This window comes from Dromiciops gliroides, chromosome 2, assembly GCF_019393635.1.
Source record: "Dromiciops gliroides isolate mDroGli1 chromosome 2, mDroGli1.pri, whole genome shotgun sequence".
NCBI lineage: Eukaryota > Metazoa > Chordata > Mammalia > Microbiotheria > Microbiotheriidae > Dromiciops > Dromiciops gliroides.
In genome coordinates, this window is record NC_057862.1 from 426,710,561 (window position 1) to 426,731,135 (window position 20,575).

The 20,575-nt window shown below is 35.9% G+C and overlaps 1 protein-coding gene across 7 annotated transcripts in view; it reads right to left on the reverse strand.

The window, feature by feature from the left end:
* The window catches only part of RABGAP1 (RAB GTPase activating protein 1), a 241,947-nt gene that overhangs the window by 178,070 nt on the left and 43,302 nt on the right, over positions 1-20,575 (reverse strand). For all 7 annotated transcript variants that reach the window (XM_043981839.1, XM_043981838.1, XM_043981843.1 and 4 more), the window contains one exon: positions 4,909-5,137. In XM_043981839.1, coding sequence (XP_043837774.1) covers positions 4,909-5,137 — 229 coding nt within the window. The remainder of the gene's footprint in view (positions 1-4,908; positions 5,138-20,575) is intronic.

Sequence of the window (20,575 nt, forward strand, 5' to 3'; positions counted from 1 at the left end):
CAAATCAGATCTAAATAATTGGAAAGATATCAATTGCTCATGGATAGGCAGAGCTAATATAGTAAAAATGACAATTCTACCTAAATTAATTTACTAGTTCAGTGCCATACCAATCAGACTACCTAAAAATTATTTTATAGAGCTAGAAAAAATAATAACAAAATTCATCTGGAAAAACAGAAAATCAAGAATATTGAGGGAAATAATGAAAAAAAAAAATGCACAGGAAGGTGGGTTAGCAGTACCAAACCTGGAGCTTTACTATAAAGCGGCAGTCATCAAAACTATCTGGTATAAAAAAAGAATAAAATAAAATAAAAAATAAAATAAAATAAAATTTAAAAAAATAAATAAAATTTAAAAATTAAAAAATAAAAATAAAATAAAATAAATAACAACAACAAAAAAAAAACTATCTGGTACAGGCTAAGAAAGAGAGTGGTAGATCAATGGAATAGGCTAGGCACAGGAAATGCAGTAGTAAATGACACTAGTAATGTAGTGTTTGATAAACCCAAAGACTCCAGCTTCTGGAATAGGAACTCAGTATTTGACAAAAGCTGCTGGGAAAACTGGAAGATAGTATGGCAGAAATTAGGCATAGACCAACATCTTACACCTTATACTAAAATAAGGTAAAAATGGATATATGATTTAGACATAAGAGGTGATACCATAGGTAAATTAGGAGAGAAAGGAATAGTCTACCTTTCAGATCTTTGGAAAGGAAAACAGTTTATGACCAAACAAGAGATAGAGAATATTATAAAATGCAAAATGGATGATTTTGATTACATTAAATTAAAAAAATTTTGTACAAACAGAAGCAATGCATCCAAAATTAGAAGGGAAGCAGAAAGCTGGGAAACAATTTTTATGGCCAGTACTTCTGATAAAGGCCTCATTTTAAAAATACATAGAGAACTAAATCAAATTTATAAGAATCCAAGTCACTCCCCAATTGAGAAATGGTCAAAGGATATGAATAGGCAGTTTTCTGATGAAGAAACCAAAGCTATCTATTCCCATTTGAAAAAAATGCTCTAAATCTCTAATGATTAGAGAGATGCAAATTAAAACAACTCTGAGGTACCACCTGACACCTATCAGATTGGCTAAAATGACAAAAAAGGAAAATAATAAATGTTGGAGAAGCTGTGGAAAAAAAGGGAACACTAATGCATTGTTGGTGGAGGTGTGAACTGATCCAACCATTCTGGAGAGCAATTTGGAATTATGCCCAAAGGGCGATAAAGCTGTGCATACCCTTTGACCCAGCAATACCACTTTTGGGTCTTTTCCCCAAAAAGATTATGGAAAGGGGAAAAGGACCCACATGTACAAAAGTATTTATAGTTGATCTTTATGTGGTGGCAAGGAATTGGAAGTTGAGGGGATGCCCATCACTTGGGGAATGGCTGGACAAGTTGTGGTATATGAATGTAATGGAATACTATTGTGCTGTAAGAAATGATGAGCAGGAGGAGTTCAGAGAAACCTGGAGGGTCTTGCATGAGCTGATGATGAGTGAGATGAGCAGAACCAGAAGAGTATCATCAACATTGAGTGTTGATCTACTGTGATGGACTATATTCTTCTCACCAATGCAAGGGTACAGAAGAGTTCCAGGGAACTCATGATGGAAGAGGATCTCCAAATCCAGGAAAAAAACACAAAACTGTGGAGTATAGATGCTGAATGAACCATACTATTTCTTTTGTTTTTGATGCTGTTTTTTTTTCTATTTTGAGGTTTTTCCTCATTGCTCTGATTTTTGTCTTATAACATGACTAATGCAGAAATATGTTTAATGTTATTATATATATATATATAAAACCTATATCAGATTATCTGCTGTCTAGGGGAAAGGGGAGGGAGGGAGAAAAAATCTGAAATTGGAAAGATTGTATAAACAAAAGTTGAGAACTATCTTTACATGTAACGGAAAAAAATAAATAAAATACTTTATTAAAAAAAAAAAAGATATTTTGAACTGGATGTTCCACATGCATCTCAAACACTAACATGTCTAAAACAGAACTCATTATAATCTTTTCCATCAAACCTATCCTTCTTCCAAGCTTCTCCATTTTGACCATCATTTCAGTTCCCTTTCCCTTATGCCATATGTCAAAATAGTTGCCAAATCTTGATGATTCTTCCTCTAGTCTCAGCCTCTCTTGTATTTGTCCCCTTTTCTCTACTCACACAGATACTACACTTTCTCACACCTTAATCACCTCATTGGGATTATTACAACACCCTCCAAATTATTTTCCCTATCTCAAATCTATCCTTCCACGCATTGCCAAAGTGACTTTGCTAAAGCAGAGGTCTTAGAAAGTCTCTGCTCAACTTAATAAACTCCAATGGCGCCTGACTACCATTGGAGTCAAATACAAATTCCTCTTTTTGGTTTTCAAAAGCCCTTTACAAACTTGATCCTACCTACCTTTCCAGCCTTAAAGACTAAAACTGCATTAAGATTTTTGGGACACCTTGTATATTGTTTTCCTTCATGTAGTATACAGCCAAATCAAACTGACCTGTCTTCTATTACTCAAATAAATTTCCATGCAATTGCATAGGCACAGAATCCATTTATGGAACCTATTCCTTCCTCACATTCACATCTCAAAATTCCTACTTTCTTTCAAAGCTCAGCTCAAGTACCATCTTCTGCATGAAGGTTTTCCTTATTCCTTAAGGTACAACTGCTCTCCCTCTTCTATTAGATTACTTTTAATTTATGTATTTATTTCACATTTTCCCTGATAAAATCTAAGCTGTTTGTGAGGGCAAGAACTATTTTATTTTTGTCTCTATATTCTCAGTGTCTGCTCTATAGTAGATATCATAAAATGCTTGAGGATTGTATATAGTATGAACTAGATTTTTGTTGAATGCATAACTTTTCATCATCAAAAACTATAAACTACCACAGTAGATAAGAATACATGAAACTCTGGTCTCCTATTAATCATATATGAGATTTCCTTCTTGCAGGAAGCTTTTTACATTCTTTTCCTACCTAATAGATTTCCACAGTTAAATTCTTTGTCTAGGCACTGGTCACCTTAAATCTAGACTGCCATAGAACCTTTTTATCACCATTCTATCTTCCTTCAACTATAAACTATATCATAACAAAAATCACTTCTTCTACCCATAACCTCTGTCATTAACTACTTTCCCTCACCCACAGATGGTTCCTCTTTGACTTTTCTATTAGTCAGGGCAGCAACTGTGTTTTAATCATCTTCATATTTTCCATAGCCCTTTCCAAAGAAAAATGATAGCTTTTAAGTGCCTGTGTGAAAAGCAGGGTGCTTGGTTGCTAGGAAGAACATGGAGTTTAGATAAGACACTAACACAGTTATAAAAGTATTATTTTAGGTCTAATGGGTGTAACAGTTGGAATGACGCCACCTGCTGCAGACTTACTGTAGGAAAGCTCTGCCATGAGGAGAAGGCACCTGAGGGCAAGACATGTGGCTTTTCTTTGGCGTCAGAAAGTAACGTTTGCTTGTGGGAGGAAGAGGTGGGAAGGCTGGCTATCTCGCTCACTTTCATCAGGACTTTCATGGAGAGCGGAGCAGAACTGTAGCTCCCCGAGATAGATAGCTGAATCTAGGCCTCTTTCTCTCACTCTTCACCAAATTCTTATTCTCCTTAATAAATGCTTAAAAGTCTAAACTCTTGCTAAAGCTTATAATTTATTGACGACCACTCAGATATTTTAGACACACTAGCTAGAATTTTAGCCCCTTACATGGGGAAAACAACTGCTGACTTTATTAAAATTAAATCTCCAACCTTCTTCTCATATTCCTCCTGCTCTTGAACACTTATGTCCTAGGAAGGGCTGGCCACCTGGTAATGAATTTATTTTAGTCACAGCAAATCCTGAAACCATCTTTTAAGTTAGGGAGGGGTTTTTAAAATTTGTATTGCTAGAGGCAATGCCCACACAGGTAAAATTACGGATCTGTTGAATTATTAAAATAGATAAAGGAAAAGATAAGTGATACTAGAAAAGATCAGGCAACTACTGTTTCACATAGCTGCCAAAAGAAATGTCTACCCAGAGGTCAGATGATGTCATTCTCTTGCTTAGAAATCCTCCCTCAGTGATTCCCTCTTTCTTCTAGGATATAATACAAGTCATTAGTCCTTCACAATCTGGCTTTAATTTAACTTTTCAGACTTATTTCATCTTATTCTCCTTTAAATACTCTATGTTCTAATCAACCCATCCTACTTGCTATTCCCTGAACTCCATATTCCATCCATTTCCTGCTTCTACAACTGAAATATAATGTCTTCTCAACTCTACTTCTTAGAATTTTTAGTTTCATTCAAGGCTCAGCTCAGTTGTTACCTCTTAATGGAAGTCTTTCCTGATCTACTTGGTTATTAATGTCTCCACCCCACTCTACTCTCAGCCCCAAATTATAGTGTATTTTAAAAAATCAATTTATATTTTGTGTCCCCCTAAGGGTACAAAAAGGCAGATTTTTTTTTGTTATTGATGTTGTATGTTTCAGTATATAGCACTGTGCTTTGCACAGAAGCCTTTACTAAAGGTTTGTTTGTTGAACTTTAATAAGTAAATTCAAAAGGAAATTTAGATGGCACATTTGTATCTACCAAGACATTAGAATAAAAGTTTCTAGAAAGCAGGAACTGTATTTGTATCCATTCTGAAAAGAGCAAAGCACAGAGTGGATATAAATATGAAAATAGCATCAACTATAGGCTGGGTTTGGGTTCTGTTGCTAACTCTCTATGTGATCTTGAGCAAATAATTTGAATTCTTTGGGCCTCAGTTTCTTTTTATGGATTGGCCTAGATGACTTAGTTCCCTCCTTCACAGAAAAGAATCTCAAACAATAGGACATTCCTAACCTCCTTGTCCAGGTTTCACTGGCAGGCTCATCTCTGGTTTCTGGAGTCCTGCTAATGATACTGGGTTAATAGTTGATGAAGTAGAGAGTTCATTTGCAAGGGGCCCATCTCCTTCTCCGTCAATCTGCGTTCTTTCCATATGTTCCTTGTCACCATCTTCCATCGGTGGGTCCATCAGCACATCCTCTAGTTCTTTCTGCAGCTGCTGTTCACTTCCATTCCCTACAATCTAAGGATCATAAACACATGCAATCAGCAAGGACAAAAGAAAAACCAGCAATAACTGAAATGGGGCCTATGCTTCAAATAAATCACCAGCCTTTCTTTTAATACAAAGATAGCTTACACTGCTTGTTTAAAAAAAAATAGAACAAATCAAGACTGGCAGTAAGTGGAGCTGCAGCTGCATTCTCAATTCATACAATTCCCTTTCAATACTTGAAAATCTGTGACTTCATTTATGGGAACTCCCTTTAGGGAAATAGACTGTAACTTCTTAAGTCTGTTTCATTCATTGTTATAGTTTCATCCCCCCAAACATACAGGAAGGGGAAAGTGATAACCTGTTGGCCAGTTTTTCCAATGATGAGTCACTTCTTATTTAACTATGCTAGTCCTAGAATTAATTACAAATGGAGAGTCTACAGCAATACTCATATGCAAAGCTTTTTTGGTTTAGTGGGGTCACAGCATGGCAGTAACCTTGGAATCTCCAGCCTTTACCAGGGGAGCACAAGCTCTGGGGTATCTTATGCTAATCTGGAAAGGCTCTGAAAACAAGTCCAGCAAAGTGTCATTTGAGGACCCATATAGTGATGCATAGCAAGTAATTAATATGGTCTAGTGAAGCATACTGGGGCCATGGGAAAAGTAACAACACCAATTAACTCATCTATTCTTGAGGTTTTGAGGTATATGAATGAATATGTGTGACAGCCTAACAAGGTTGGTTGAATCCTCCTACAGTTTACTCAGCTAGCACCTACTGGGATTTTCATATTATTATATACCCAGTAGGACAAAGTGCCTATATTGAAACACTATTAGTGCCCTCTTATACTCTGAAAAATAAGTAACTATCTAAAGTTTATGATCACTTAAAAAAAATTCCATTAGATCACTGTACATTTTATTACATCTATCTCAAATAAAGGCCATTAGATATTTTTGAGGAAACTATTGTCATATGAGTGGGTGCCTATAGCTTTGACACATTCAGACTATGAGTGGTAAAAAGACTAATGCAATACTGAATGAACTGAAACCCTATTTCAGGAACAGTATTTCTTTTCTTGTCTTCACAATGGCTTATTTCCAAGCACCAGATGATCATGAGCAAAGCAAAAAAGCATAAGAACAAGTGGTGACTGGCTGGTAATGATGACAGATAAGCTAGGACTCATGGTCTTGCAAATCAGGGAAAGGAAATGTTAAGGGAAAAAACCCAAGGGACTGATTTGGGAGGTATCACAAATAATTAATTAAATTCAACAAGTATTGATGGAGCAACTACTATGAACAAGTACAATACTACAATAGGATACAAAAGTACACTACTAGGTGGAATGTAAAAATACCATAAGCTAGTGTTATGGCTGCTGTGAGGACAGTGAAATAAGAGGACAAGAGGATTCAGAACTGGGAAGCATCTTAAGAGAACAACTTTACAGATGAACAAAGTAAGCCCAGGAGTGGGAAAATGACATGCTCAATGTAACATAACTAATAAAAGAATAGAATATATATTTGGGCCCAGTGATCTTGCTATTATAACATATTGCAATTACACAAAAATTCAGAACAGGAGTGGCAGGATCAAAATTGTACTTTAAAAGAACTAATTTAGCAGGAATTTCCAGTGCAAACCAGAGTTCAGAGATAATAGAGTAAGTACCATCTTGGAAGCTATTGAGAACCAATTAAGTCCTGAAGCAGGATACTGAAAATAGGTACCACAGAAAAAGAGATGGATAAGAGAGAGAAGGAAGATGCTTAGATTTATAAAGCAAGGGAAGAGGCAAAGATGAATGATTCTGAACATCTCTTTGACACATATATGTCCCTTTCTCTCCTCTGACACCATTGCCATCCTGACACAGGCCTTTTTCACCTTGCAGCTGGACTACTACAATAGCTTGCAGGTTGGGCACCCTGCTTCAGGTCTGTCTCCTCACTCCAGTCTATCCTCCACTTAACTAGGAAGGTAATCTTCCTAAAGTATAGGTCTGAGCATGTCACTTCTCTATTTAATAAACTCCTATGAATCATTATGAACTCCAGAATAAAAAATAAAATCCTGTTTGATTCTTAAAACCCTTTATATCTTAGCCCCTTACTACCTTTCCAGTCTTCTTAAACCTCACTACCTTCCACAAACTCTTGGATCGAACAACACTGGCCTCCTCATTCCTCAAATAAGACATTTTATCTCCTGAGGGTGCGTTTTTAACTGGTGTTCCCTATGCTTAGAGTGCTCTCTACCCTCAACTGCAGATCTTTGCTTTCCTGGCTTCCTTCAAGTATTTACTGAAATCACACCTTTCACAAGAAGCTTTTCCTGATTGCTTTTTTTTTGGAGGGGGGGCAGGGCAATGAGGGTTAAGTGACTTGCCCAGGGTCACACAGCTAGTAAGTGTCAAGTGTCTGAGGCCGGATTTGAACTCAGGTACTCCTGAATCCAGGGCCAGTGCTTTATCCACTGTGCCACCTAGCTGCTTCCCGGATTGTTCTTAATGCTAGTGTCTTCCTCTAAGATTACCTCCAATTTACTCAAGTCAGGAGGGAGGTGAGGAACAATGGGAAGGTTCAACAACTCATTAGGTGACAACTATAGTCAAGGTTCTATGCTCAGCACTAGAAATCTAAATGCAAAAATAAAACAGTTCCAGTCCTTATTTTTTTTTTTGGATAACAAATTTTATATATGTTGAGGTGGAAGTACCAAGAGAATATTTAGGCTTTTGGTCGCACAGTAAGTCAGAGTTAGAATTCAGTTGGACATTCTGGAGAGCAATTTGGAATTATGCCCAAAGGGCGATAAAGCTGTGCATACCCTTTGACCCAGCAATTCCACTTTTAGGTCTTTTTCCCAAAGAAATCATGGAAGGGGGAAAGGGACCCACATGTACAAAAATATTTATAGCTGCTCTTTATGTGGTAGCAAGGAATTGGAAGTTGAGGGGGTGCCCATCAATTGGGGAATGGTTGGACAAGTTGTGGTATATGAATACAATGGAATACTATTGTGCTGTAAGAAATGATGAGCAGGAGGAGTTCAGAGAAACTTGGAGGGTCTTGCGTGAGCTGATGATGAGTGAGATGAGCAGAACCAGAAGAACATTGTACACAGTATCATCAGCATTGAGTGTTGACCTACTGTGATGGACTATATTCTTCTCACCAATGCAATGGTACAGAAGAGTTCCAGGGAACTCAAGATAGAAGAGGATCTCCAAATCCAAGAAAAAAAAAAAAAAAAGAACTGTGGAGTATAGATGCTGATTGAACCATACTGTTTCTTTTGTTTTGGGTGCTGTTGTTTTTTTTTTCTATTATGAGGTTTTGCATCACTACTCTGATTTTTTCTCTTGTAACAGGATTAATGCAGACATAGGATTAATGTTATTATGTGTATATCTATCTATCTATCTATCTATATGTATATGGATATGATATATAGATATATAGATTTAACCTGTATCAGATTACCTGCTGTCTAGGGGAGGGGGGAGGGAGGGGAGGGAGGGAGAAAAATCTGAAATTGTAAAGCTTTTATAAACAAAAGTTGAGAACTATCTTTACACGTAACGGAAAAAATAAAATACCTTATATGTAAAAAAAAATTTTTTTTAAATTAAAAAGAATTCAGTTGGAGATTTTAGGCAAAACTGAGGAAAGTGCTTTTTCTATTGAGGTTATGGTTGATTAATCGCAGAGCACTTTCAGTAGAGTTGTGAGGGAGAAGGAATGTTGCAAGGGTTAAAAGAGTGATAGAGGAATAAGGAAATAGAAGTGGAGAATGTAAAATATTCCTTTTTGATATAAAAGAGCAAAGAAGAAACAGCTTGAGGGGACAACAGGCTATGGGAAATTTTGCTTGTTTGTTTAAAGAATAGGGGAAGCATTATATATATATATATATATATGTATATATATATATATATATATGTATATATATATATATATATATATGTAGGAGGAAAAGAATATAAAGTTAGACTAAAAGGAATAAAGACCACCCCAGGTAGAAGGAAATATGGATGTTGGGAAGTACAGAGTTAAAAAAACCAAAACAAAACAAAAACCAGGTAATGCTCTCTTAATAGGGAATCTAGCATCAACATGTGTTATTGTTTTAAATGAAAAACACACTAGAACAATGCTGGGCCTCTGGATGTAAATTGTGGTTGGATGACTAAGACACTGAATTTCCATCAGGGAATACCAATAAAACATCCTGGCTACTGGTTACATGCCAGGCAAGTGTCTTGTCTTTTTGTTTAGGTGATATAATTACTGTCTATTTCTGTTCACTTTTATCTTATTCTTATTGTCTGGCTTAGCAGTACCGTTACTGAAGGAACCAAGTAATTTTATCAACCACTAAAATGTTAACTGTCACGATACATATATAGAAATACATACAAATTACTTTTCGGAAATTATCACTTTAATTTTCTCATATCTTAAAAAATGTTTGTTTATTTTTATTTATTCTGAACTTAAGAAATAAAAGGAGTACTTCCATAACAAAATAAAATAGAAAAAAAAGATTGCACATGAAACTGAAAATCTGTTATGTAACCCTTGGTTTTCCCTTTAAATATATAATAAAGTAATCATGTTACTTTCTTTTTTTCCCCCTTTCCCTTCCCACCCTTGAGATGGCTACTGTTAGCCACAAATGTGTGTGTATATATGACTGCAAATTAACCTGCAAATCTATTATGGGCAACTTGCTATTCCTTTTAAATATATAATAAAGTTATCATGTAATTAACTTTCTTTTTTCCCCTTTTTCTTTCCCCCATCCCCACCCTAGAGATGGCTACCATTAGATACACACACACACACACACACACACACACACACACACACACACAAAAAAAATGTATGTAAAGCCATACTATACATACTTTCATTTATCAGTTCTTTCTCTGTATGCAGACAGCATATTCCTTCATAGGTTCTTTGTAACTAATCTGAATATTTATAATAGTCAAAACGAGTTGGTAGCTCAAATTTGTTCTTAAAACAGTACTGCTATTACTGTATACAACATTCTCTTGGTTCTGCTCATTTTGCGCTTTATTGTTTTGTGCAAGCAAGTCTTTCCATATTTTTCTAAAATCAATGAACTCATTTTTTTTGTTTTTGTTTCTGATTTTTGTTTTTTTGGTGAGGCAATCGGGGTTAAGTGACTTGCCCAGGGTCACACAGCTAGTAAGTGTGTAAAGTGTCTGAGGTCAGATTTGAACTCAGGTCCTCCTGAATCCAGGGCCGGTGCTCTATCCCCTGCACCACCTAGCTGCCCCTGAACTCATTTTTCATAGCGCAATAGTATTCCATTACATTCATATACCACAACTTGTTTAGCCATTCCCCAACTGACAGGTATCCCCACAGTTTCCAGTTCTTTTGCTATCACAAAGAGAGATGAATAAATATTTTAGAACATATAGGTTCTTTTCCTTTTTCCCTAATCATCTTGGGAAACAGACCTAATAGTGGTATTGTTGGGACAAAAGGTGTGAGGTAATTTAATAACTCTCTGAGCATAATTCCAAATCTTTCTCCAAAATGGTTGGCTCAGCACACAAATCCACCAACAATGAATTAAGGTCCCAATTTTTCCACATCCCCTCCAACATTTGTTGTTTCCCCCTTCCATCATTTTAGCCAATCTGATAAGTGTAAAATGATTACTCAAGGTTGTTTTAATTTGCATTTCTCTAAACAATAATAATTTAGAGGATTTTGATACAACTATGAATTGTTTTGATTTCTTCAATAGAAAACTGCCTGTTCATATTCTCTGGCCATTTGTCATATGAGCTGTGACTTATATTCTTATAGATTTGACAAAGTTCTTTATATATTTAAGATATAAAACCTTGCTCTGAGAAAATGTCTATAAAAACTTTCCCCCAATTTTCTGCTTTCCTTTTGATCTTAGCTTTATTGGTCTTATTTGTACACTTTTAAATTTAATATAATTGAAATTATTTATTTTATACCTCCCAGTGTTCCCTATCTCTTATTTATTCATAAATTGTTTGCCTATCCATAAGTCTGATAAGTAATATGTTCCATATTCTTCAAATTTTCTTATAATATCTCCCTTTATATCTAGGTCATGTATCTATTTTGACCATATCTTGGTAAATGGTGTAGGATATTCGTCTGTGCCCAATTTCTTCCAAACGGCTTTCCAACTTTTCCAACAAATTTTTTTTAACCAAATAATGAATTCTTATCTCCAAAACCTTAGTATTTACACTTGTCAAACACAAGGTTACTATAGTCATTTGCTGCTGTAAATTTTCTACTCTGTTCCACTGACCTACCTTTCTATTTCTTACCCAGTACCAGATAGTTTTGATAATTACTACCTTATAATATAGTTTAAGATCTGGTACTGGAAATGGTATCATTTTAAAAGGGTTAACTATTACCTAGGAAAAGAAACCAACTATTTCATCCCTGTTCTCTAAACTAGATGATAAATACCCAAATGCTGCCCTAATCATATCCAAGTGCCTTATTTTCAATACTTCAAGGGTGCCTTAATTCATAAGCATGAAAACACTAACTCACAAATGCAGATTGCAACTCATCTATGTTAGTAGGCTTTGAGAGTTGCATTTACTGAAAAACTAACCAACCTATGGCTGAAAAAATAATTAGCTTCAAGCCAGGCTGGTGATAAGGTGTAGTGAGGTTGGTCCCTGAGCAAGAGATAGTTGATCGGGCCCATAGTACTAGTTCTTCCAGCTGGGTAGGACCTACCACGACAGGTTCCATAGGTATACATTTCAAAAGCCCTGGGTCATATCTCTATCATGATTAGTAATCAGAAGAGGGCTTTTTCCATAGAATAAAAGTACAGACTGTCAAAAATTAACAAATCAGCTGTGTTGTTGTTTTGGGTTTGTTTTTGTTTTTTTGCAGAGTGGGGAGGAGAGGGAAGAGTGTTATGGATAACATTTTCAAAGACATTAATTCTAAAAACATATTTAGATGTGATATGTGAGGTCTAAGTAGGGAAGGTGTTATTAACTAAGGATACTAGGTGCTGTCACTTTTTTAGATTTTTAAAATATGAGTAAAAATTCTCTAAACCAAGAAGAGAATGTTTTTCAGATGCTTTCAGTAGTGTTAATCCATATTTAAGTAATTAGTAACTAACCTAGGCAAAGACTACCATTAAGGAGTCTAATTGAAGAAATCATTTCACAAGTTGCAAAGCTTCCCTTTCCAAACACAGAAATGAATTGATAATGGCTACTGAATAGCTAGACTGCTTAAGCAGTAACAATTTACCAATCTTAAAACACACCTGGATCCTGATATATGTTTATAGGTTTCTACTCTTTGTGTTTATGAGTGTGTGTGTTGATGTTTGCTTACTCAAGCAAAGATTGACTTTTTGGCTTGAATTTTTTGTTGTTCTGTCAATTCTCTGAGAACAAGGATTAAATTTTCTAGATTCATTAACTCTTTGCAGGAGTCGCTATCAGTGTTGTTTACACAAAAATAAATGGGAATAATTACAAACTTTTTAAAGAGATGAACTACATTAAATAAAATAACTACATTAAAATTCATAGCAATTATATAATAATTTTGGGGATGATCTTTTGAATTACCAGAGAATATGAGCTGGAAGAGATCCAAGGTCAAAGTGGGAAGTAATCTTAATAACATTTGACTCAATCTCATTTTACAGGAGGGGCTTCTCTGAGGCCCAGAGAGAGAGGTGATAGATTAGTGATAGAGGTAGACTCAAAGCCATACTGTTGATAACTAATTCAGTGTTCTTTCTAACAGACCATGGTATTTCTTCCTATGCAGAAGAAATATTATTCAATTCAACAAACATTTGTTAAACACGTTTTGTTTGTAAAGTACTGTGCTACGCCCTAGGGATACAAAGTAAAAAGCAAAATAAGCCTCTTCCCTCAAAGAGCTTATATTCTATCAAGAGCAGATTATAGGCAAGATGATTATAAATTTCCTTTAAATAAAACAACTAATTTTCCCTATCTACTCACAAGGAGAAAATATTTAGCAGTTTTTGGATTAAAAAAAGAAAGTCCTAGGGGCGGCTAGGTGGCGCAGTGGATAAAGCACCGGCCCTGGATTCAGGAGTTCCTGAGTTCAAATTCGGCCTCAGACACTTAACACTTGCTAGCTGTGTGACCCTGGGCAAGTCACTTAACCCCATTGCCCTGTTAAAAAAAAAGAAAAAGAAAAAGAAAAAAAGAAAGTCCTAGAAATCCAGTCCCTATTTGCTAATTTGTCTAATTTGCAGAACTAATCATAATAGGAAGCAAAGATATTTAATTTTTGCATTGAAATCTCTTTTAGAAGTGAATTTAGGGGCAGCTAGGTGGCGCAGTGGATAGAGCACTGGCCCTGAATTCAGGAGTACCTGAGTTCAAATCCAGCCTCAGACACTTGACACTTACTAGCTGTGTGACCCTGGGCAAGTCACTTAACCCCCATTGCCCCACAAAAACAAAAACAAAAAAAAAACAAACAAACAAAAAAAAAAAAGAAGTGAATTTAGATTCCAAGAAAGATGAAAACTTGAAGAAAATTGTTTCTAAAAAACAACAGGCCATAAAGAACATCAATCAAAGCAATTTAAATCCACTGTCACCAGGAATTTTGTAGTGAGGTTTTGTCACGGAAATGCTGACCTAAGAGTCAAGAGATCTATGTTTGAGTCTCTGCTATAGCTTTGCCATCCTGAAGTCACTTCTCTTCTCTGTGTTAATCTATTTCACATGGCTAGGAGAAAAGTGCTTTGTAACTATAAAGTTCTACAGAAACCTTGTGATTTATCTAAGAAAGAGTAATTAATTACCAAGATTTGTTTTTTTTATGGAAACTTAAGACAATGATTACATTCTCTTAGGATTTTAAAACTAGGAGGCATTTCACAGATCATCTAGTCCAACATACTTCATTTTACAGATGAAGAACCTGAAGCCCAAAGAGAGTAAACTACTCATCCAGTCTCTCACAGATAGTAAGAGGCAAAGCCAGGATTTAACATGGTAGCAAGATTCAAATCGAGCTTTTCTAGCTCAAAATGAAGTAGTCTTTTCACTACACCATGCCACTTGCTCAGAATCACAACATTCCATGTATGTTTAGTCATTCCTCAGTCAAAAGTCATCTACGTTCCAATTTGCTACTACAAAAAGGACTGGTATAACAGGCCTTTCTTTTTTATCATTGACCTCCTTAGGAGATGTTCGTATATGCATGTGTGTGTGTGTGCACACGTATAACTTGGAATATTACTGCTGTGTAAAAAGCTATGAATATGATGAATACAGAGAAGCAAAGGAAGATATATGAACTGAAAGTAAGCAGAAATAGGAAAACAATAAACATAATACAGAAAACAATTGAACTGAATGCTATGAATTTATAATGCCCAAGCTTGTATACACAAATGAGACATGAGAAACAAGCATCTCCTTCCAGAGGTGAGGAGACTTTGGGTATAGAATAACAGATAACGTCAGACTTTTTCAATGTGTTGTTGGTTAGTTTTGCCAAACGGTTGATTTCTTTTTCCCCCTTCTTTTTGGTTCTTTATTATAAGGGCTGGCTCTCTGGGAGGAGCAGAGGCACACAGGGAAATGTAGGTAGGTGATCTAAAAATAAAAGGTGTCAATAATGATTATTTTAAAATTAACTGAGAATCCAATTTAGATAGCTTGTCTCTTATATGACAGTCACCATGATGTTGTAAAGAACTTAGAACCAAGAGGATTTGAATTCAACTCCTGACTCTGGACAAGTCACTTAACTTATTAGTGTTCTAGGCAACTCTCATATATTGCAGAGAAAGTGCTAACCTTCAGTGGTCGAGGAAGTTCCTCACCAGGTGCTCCCTACACCAACAAAATCATAGGTTCATGGTTCTGAACCTTCAAGTCCCAAAATACAAAGATGTTCTGAGAAATCCTGAAAGGCTATTTATTAAGCAAAACAAAATAAAAATAACACTAACAGTTTGAATAATAAGAAAAGCTTAAAAAAGTCAAATTAAAGGTCAGGTTGCACTATACAAAGAAAATTATACTGACATCAAGTTACAAGAAATCATAGAGTATTAGAATAAGGGACCTTAGAGATCACCTAATACTATGGTTTTTCAAATTATGGACTTCAAGTGACTTGAGGAGAGTATTGGAGCAAGGGATTCATGAATCCATCTATGTATACATCAAGCATTCCTATTTTGATCTTTAGTTACAACAAAACATAGCGTTCAATCCCTATCACCCACCACCAACTTGCTGCATTCTCATGCTTATACTCAAGTCTCCAAGGATGTCCCACTCCAGATTTGTCCAACCTTTTCTATTATGCCCTCTAGAATGCTGCTTCTTGCTGAGACATGAATCCCTCTCAATGATATTGGTTCCCTCAAGACCCTTTCTAGTACTGGCTATACTTACTCTCCTATCATTGACTCTGGTATTGGTGGGGAAGTTGGAATACTACTTATTCTTTACTGCCACTTCCAGACCTTCATTAAACTATTTCTCCTTCTTTGAGGTTCACGCTAACCAAATTTATCAATTAATCTAGATCCTAGTGGCTATTATTTATAGGCCCCCTGGACATTCTCCTTCTTTCCTCAATGAGTTCAAGTGCCTGTCTCACAGTCTTTCTTTTTCCCAGAGCCTGTCTTCATACTAAGGGAATTCAACATTCATAATGATACTCTTTCAACTGCTCCTACTTCCTTAATCTATTCAATTTCCATGACTTACTCCTCTCTTTCACTTCGACTACACACAGAGATGGTCAATCACACCCTTGACCTTATAACACCCACAAGTGTTCTATTTTCTTCTTCATAAACTCTGAAATTCCTTTATATGATCATAATCTTATATGTTGTCTTTCCAAATGGAATGTATGAAATAGTTTATGTGGCAGAAAACATTAGTTGTGTGACATCTGAGGCAAGATGTTTCACCTTTGTGAGTCTCAGTTTCCTTATTTACAAGATAGGATGATAGTAATTCTTTCACTACCTATGTCAAAGAGTTGGTGAAGAAAGTGCTTTGCAAAATAAATAAATTAATTAATTAAAAATTTAAAAAAAGAAAGTGCTTTGTAAATTATAATTACTGGCAACAAAGCTGAAATTAGATTACATCTCCTGAATACCAATTCAAATTTTACAAACCACACAAAAGAGTTGATGCTTAAAATATCCATAACTATTATCATTATAACTATTAATAATAATGATTATTTCTACAAAAAAGAACACTAAGTAAGGAAATACTTTTCTTAAGAGATTTTTGAAGGCTAGATTTCTACCATGTTAATAGTTGAAAAAGGGGGTAGCTAGGGGGCAGCTAGATGGAGCAGTGGATAGAGCACAGGCCCTGGATTCAGGAGTACCTGAGTTCAAATCCGGCCTCAGACACTTAATACTTACTAGCTGTGTGACCCTGGGCAAGTCGCTTAACCCCAATTGCCTCACTAAAAAAAAAAAGAAAAGAAAAAGGGGGTAGCTAAGTGGCGCAGTGGATAAAGCACGGCCCTGGATTCAGGAGGACCTGAGTTCAAAGCCGGCCTCAGACACTTGACACCTACTAGTTGTGTGACCCTGGGCTTAACCCTCATTGCCCCCCCCCAAAAAAAGAGTTGAAAAGGAACTCTTCAGAGATCATCTAGTGAAAATTAGCTATTTATTAAATAAATAAATAAATAGATAAATAGATAAATAAATAAATAAATAAATAGACAAACTGAGGTGTAATCTGACCATTCACACAGAAAGTTAGTAACAGAGTTTGTACTCAAAGCAAAGACTCTTTAATTCCTAGTTCAGTGCATTTTCTACTATGTTAAGGTAAAGGCATTTAAGATATATACAAATCATATATGTTTGAGAAATACCTATATTAGTGTTGTTCATGGTTTTGCTTTTTCTTTTTAAAAATGTCACTTTAAAATTACATTTTATAGATACCTTTTGCCTCTATGTCAAAACCATGGGAATGGAGAGCAACCTCTAAGTATAAGTAACAAATTTAGTGACTGCCTCTGTGGTGTAAGGGATAGAATACAAGCCTTGAAGGTAGGTAAGATCCTAGTTTCTTCAAATCCCACCTGTCATTTACTAGATGTACAATTGATAGTGCTCTCTACAATGCTACCAATAATTTCTTAGCAGCTTTTTTTTTTTTTGCAGGGCAATGAGGGTTAAGTGACTTACCCAGGGTCACACAGCTAGTAAGTGTCAAGTGTCTGAGTCCAGATTTGAACTCAGGTCCTCCTGAATCCAGGGCTGGTGCTCTATCCACTGTGCCACCTAGCCCAATAATTTCTTAATCACTGAATCTAAGGGTCTCTTTGCAATCATCATCCTTGATACTCTTTTCTCTCTAGGTTTTCTCTCTCCTGGTTCTCTTCCTACCTTTCTGGCTTAGACTCCTTAGCTAGATCTTCATCCATAGTTCATGCCCATTAACCTTGTGTACCTCCCAATGCTCAGTCCTGTGACCTTATCACTTTTCTCTCTATACTATCTTATCTAATCAGCTGCCATGGAATCAATTATCATCTCTATGCTGTTTCTCAGAACTAGTTACCCAGTGCAAAACTCTCTAAACCTCTAGTCTCATATTTCCAACTGCCTATTGGACATCTTGAACTAGATGTCCCATAGATACTTCATACTCAACATGTCCAAAAAGGAACTCATTATTTTCCCCCTAAATTTTCCCCTCTTCGTAATTTTCTTATTACTGTTGAAGGCACCTCTATCCTCCCAATCACCCAGGCTCAAAATCTAGGTATCATTCTCACTCTTTCTCACCTTCCATATCTAATCTGTTTCCTAGTCCTTCTTTCCCTTAAAAAAACACACAAAAAAGAAATGATGAACAGGAGGAGTTCAGAGAAACCTGGAGGGTCTTGCGTGAGCTGATGATGAGTGAGATGAGCAGAACCAGAAGAACATTGTACACAGTATCATCAACATTGAGTGTTGATCTACTGTGATGGACTATATTCTTCTCACCAATGCAATGGTACAGAAGAGTTCCAGGGAACTCATGATAGAAGAGGATCTCCAAATCCAAGGAAAAAAAAAAAAAGAACTTCGGAGTGTAGATGTTGAATGAACCATACTATTCCTTTTGTTTTTGATGCTGTTGTTTTTTTTCTATTTTGAGGTTTTTCATCATTGCTCTGATTTTTTCTCTTGTAACATGACTAATGCAGAAATATGTTTAATGTTATTATGTGTGTATATCTATATCTATCTATCTATCTATATATATATATAAAACCTATATCAGATTACCTGCTGCCTAGGGGAGGGGGGAGGGAGAAAAATCTGAAATTGGAAAGCTTGTATAAACAAAAGTTGAGAACTATCTTTACATGTAACGGAAAAAAATAAAATACTTTATTAATTAAAAAAATATAAATGCTAAAAACAACAACAAAAAACAAAACTCACCCACTTTTTTCAATTATCAAAAATCTGCTTTCTTTCCCTCTTTCTTACCCTTCTGACCCGTGGGCCCCCCACCCCAAAAAAAAGAAAACTAAGGAAGAAAACAAAATCCCTGTGACATATGTATGGTTAGGTCAAACAGATTTCCATCATACATACATACATTTTATATGCATATTTGCTTATTTTGTATAGATGTGTGTATACAAAAGTATGAAATTAAAGTATGAAATGAGAATGTGTATATACACATGCACACACCCACCTCATTTTAACTCTTTCACCTCTGTATCAGGAGGCTGGTAGCACATTTCATCATTAGTCCTCTAGAATCATGGCTGGTTATTATGCTGATTAGAGTTCCTAAGTCTTTCAAAGTTGTTTGATTCTTTTTGCTCTTGTTACTGGATAAATTGTTCTTCTAATTCTGCTCATTTTTCTAAGTCATGCCAAGTTTCTCGAAAAACATTCCTTTCATCATTTTTTTAATAGGACAACAGTATTCCATCACATTTATGTACCATAACTTGTTTAAACATTCCTCAAATGATGGCTGCCCCCTCAGTTTCAAATTACTTGCCACCAAAAAAGGTTGCTCCTCTCTTAATCCATGCTTCCTTTATTTCCCCTTTTCTTCCTATTTCCCTGCTGAATGAAATATATTTCTGTACAAAATTGTGTGTACGTATGTGTGTATTTTTTCTTTCCTTTGAATAGTACAAAAGAGTGAGTTTCAAGTGTAGCCTATCTTCCCACACTCCTTCCTCACTGTTTGTATATACTTTTGCTTCTGCACCCTGATTATGTGAGAGAATATTCCAAGCTCTCCACTTCTTTATAGTTATGGATGCTAAATTGTGTAAGATCCTGATTGTGGTTCCTCACTATTTGAATTCTTTTTTTTCTGGATGCTTGTAGCACTTTTGCTTTGACTTGGAAGCTTTGGATTTTGGCTATGATGTTCTTGGGAATGTTCATTTTGGGATTTCTTTCAAGAGGTACCTTGTGGATTCTTTCTATTTCCACGTTGTCCTCTGGTTCCAAGAGATCTGGACAGTCCTCCCCCCACTGCTCCCCCAGGACTTCTTGAAATGAGGTCTAGGTTCTTTATCTTGGCCATGGCTTTTAGGCAGTCAAATGATCCTGAAAATTTCTCTCCTTGTTCAATTTTCCAGGTCAGTTGTTTTTGCTATGAGATAGATACCTTAAATTTTTATTTTATTTTATTTTTTTAGTGAGGCAATTGGGGTTAAGTGACTTGCCCAGGGTCACACAGCTAGTAAGTGTTAAGTGTCTGAGGCCGGATTTGAACTCAGGTACTCCTGACTCCAGGGCCAGTGCTCTATCCACTGCGCCATCTAGCTGCCCCAATACCTTAAATTTTTAAAAATATTTTTTGTCTTTTAACTGTTTTATTATTTCTTGTTGTCAATGACATCACTGGCTTCTATTTGGTCCATTCTAATTTTCAGAAAGTTTGTTGCTTGGGCAAGGTTTTGAACCTCTTGTTCCAAGCTGATAATTCCTTTTCAGATTCTTTCTTCCATGGTTCTTATCTCTTTCTAAATTATTTCCTTAAATGCCCCAAACCTTGCTTCATGTCTTCTAGGAATTCTAGCTGAATTTGTACCCAAGCTATCTTTTTCTGTGAGAATTTTCTTGTAGATATTTTGGAATCCTTATCTTCTTCTGGGTTTGTGTCTTGAATGGGCACGTGACCGTAATAGCTTTTTCTTGCTTTTTTTGTACAAGCTGGTCCACTTCCTAACTTTGGACTTAATGTTAGGGCAAGGCTCTGTATACTTCTAGAGGTTAGGTCTAAGCTGGTCCTGCTGCTCCTTTTTTGGGGGGTACTTTGGTATTATATTGTTTCAGAATCTCAGGGATAGCACAGGCTAGAGACCTGTAAACTTTTACTGCTCCCAAAATGAACTG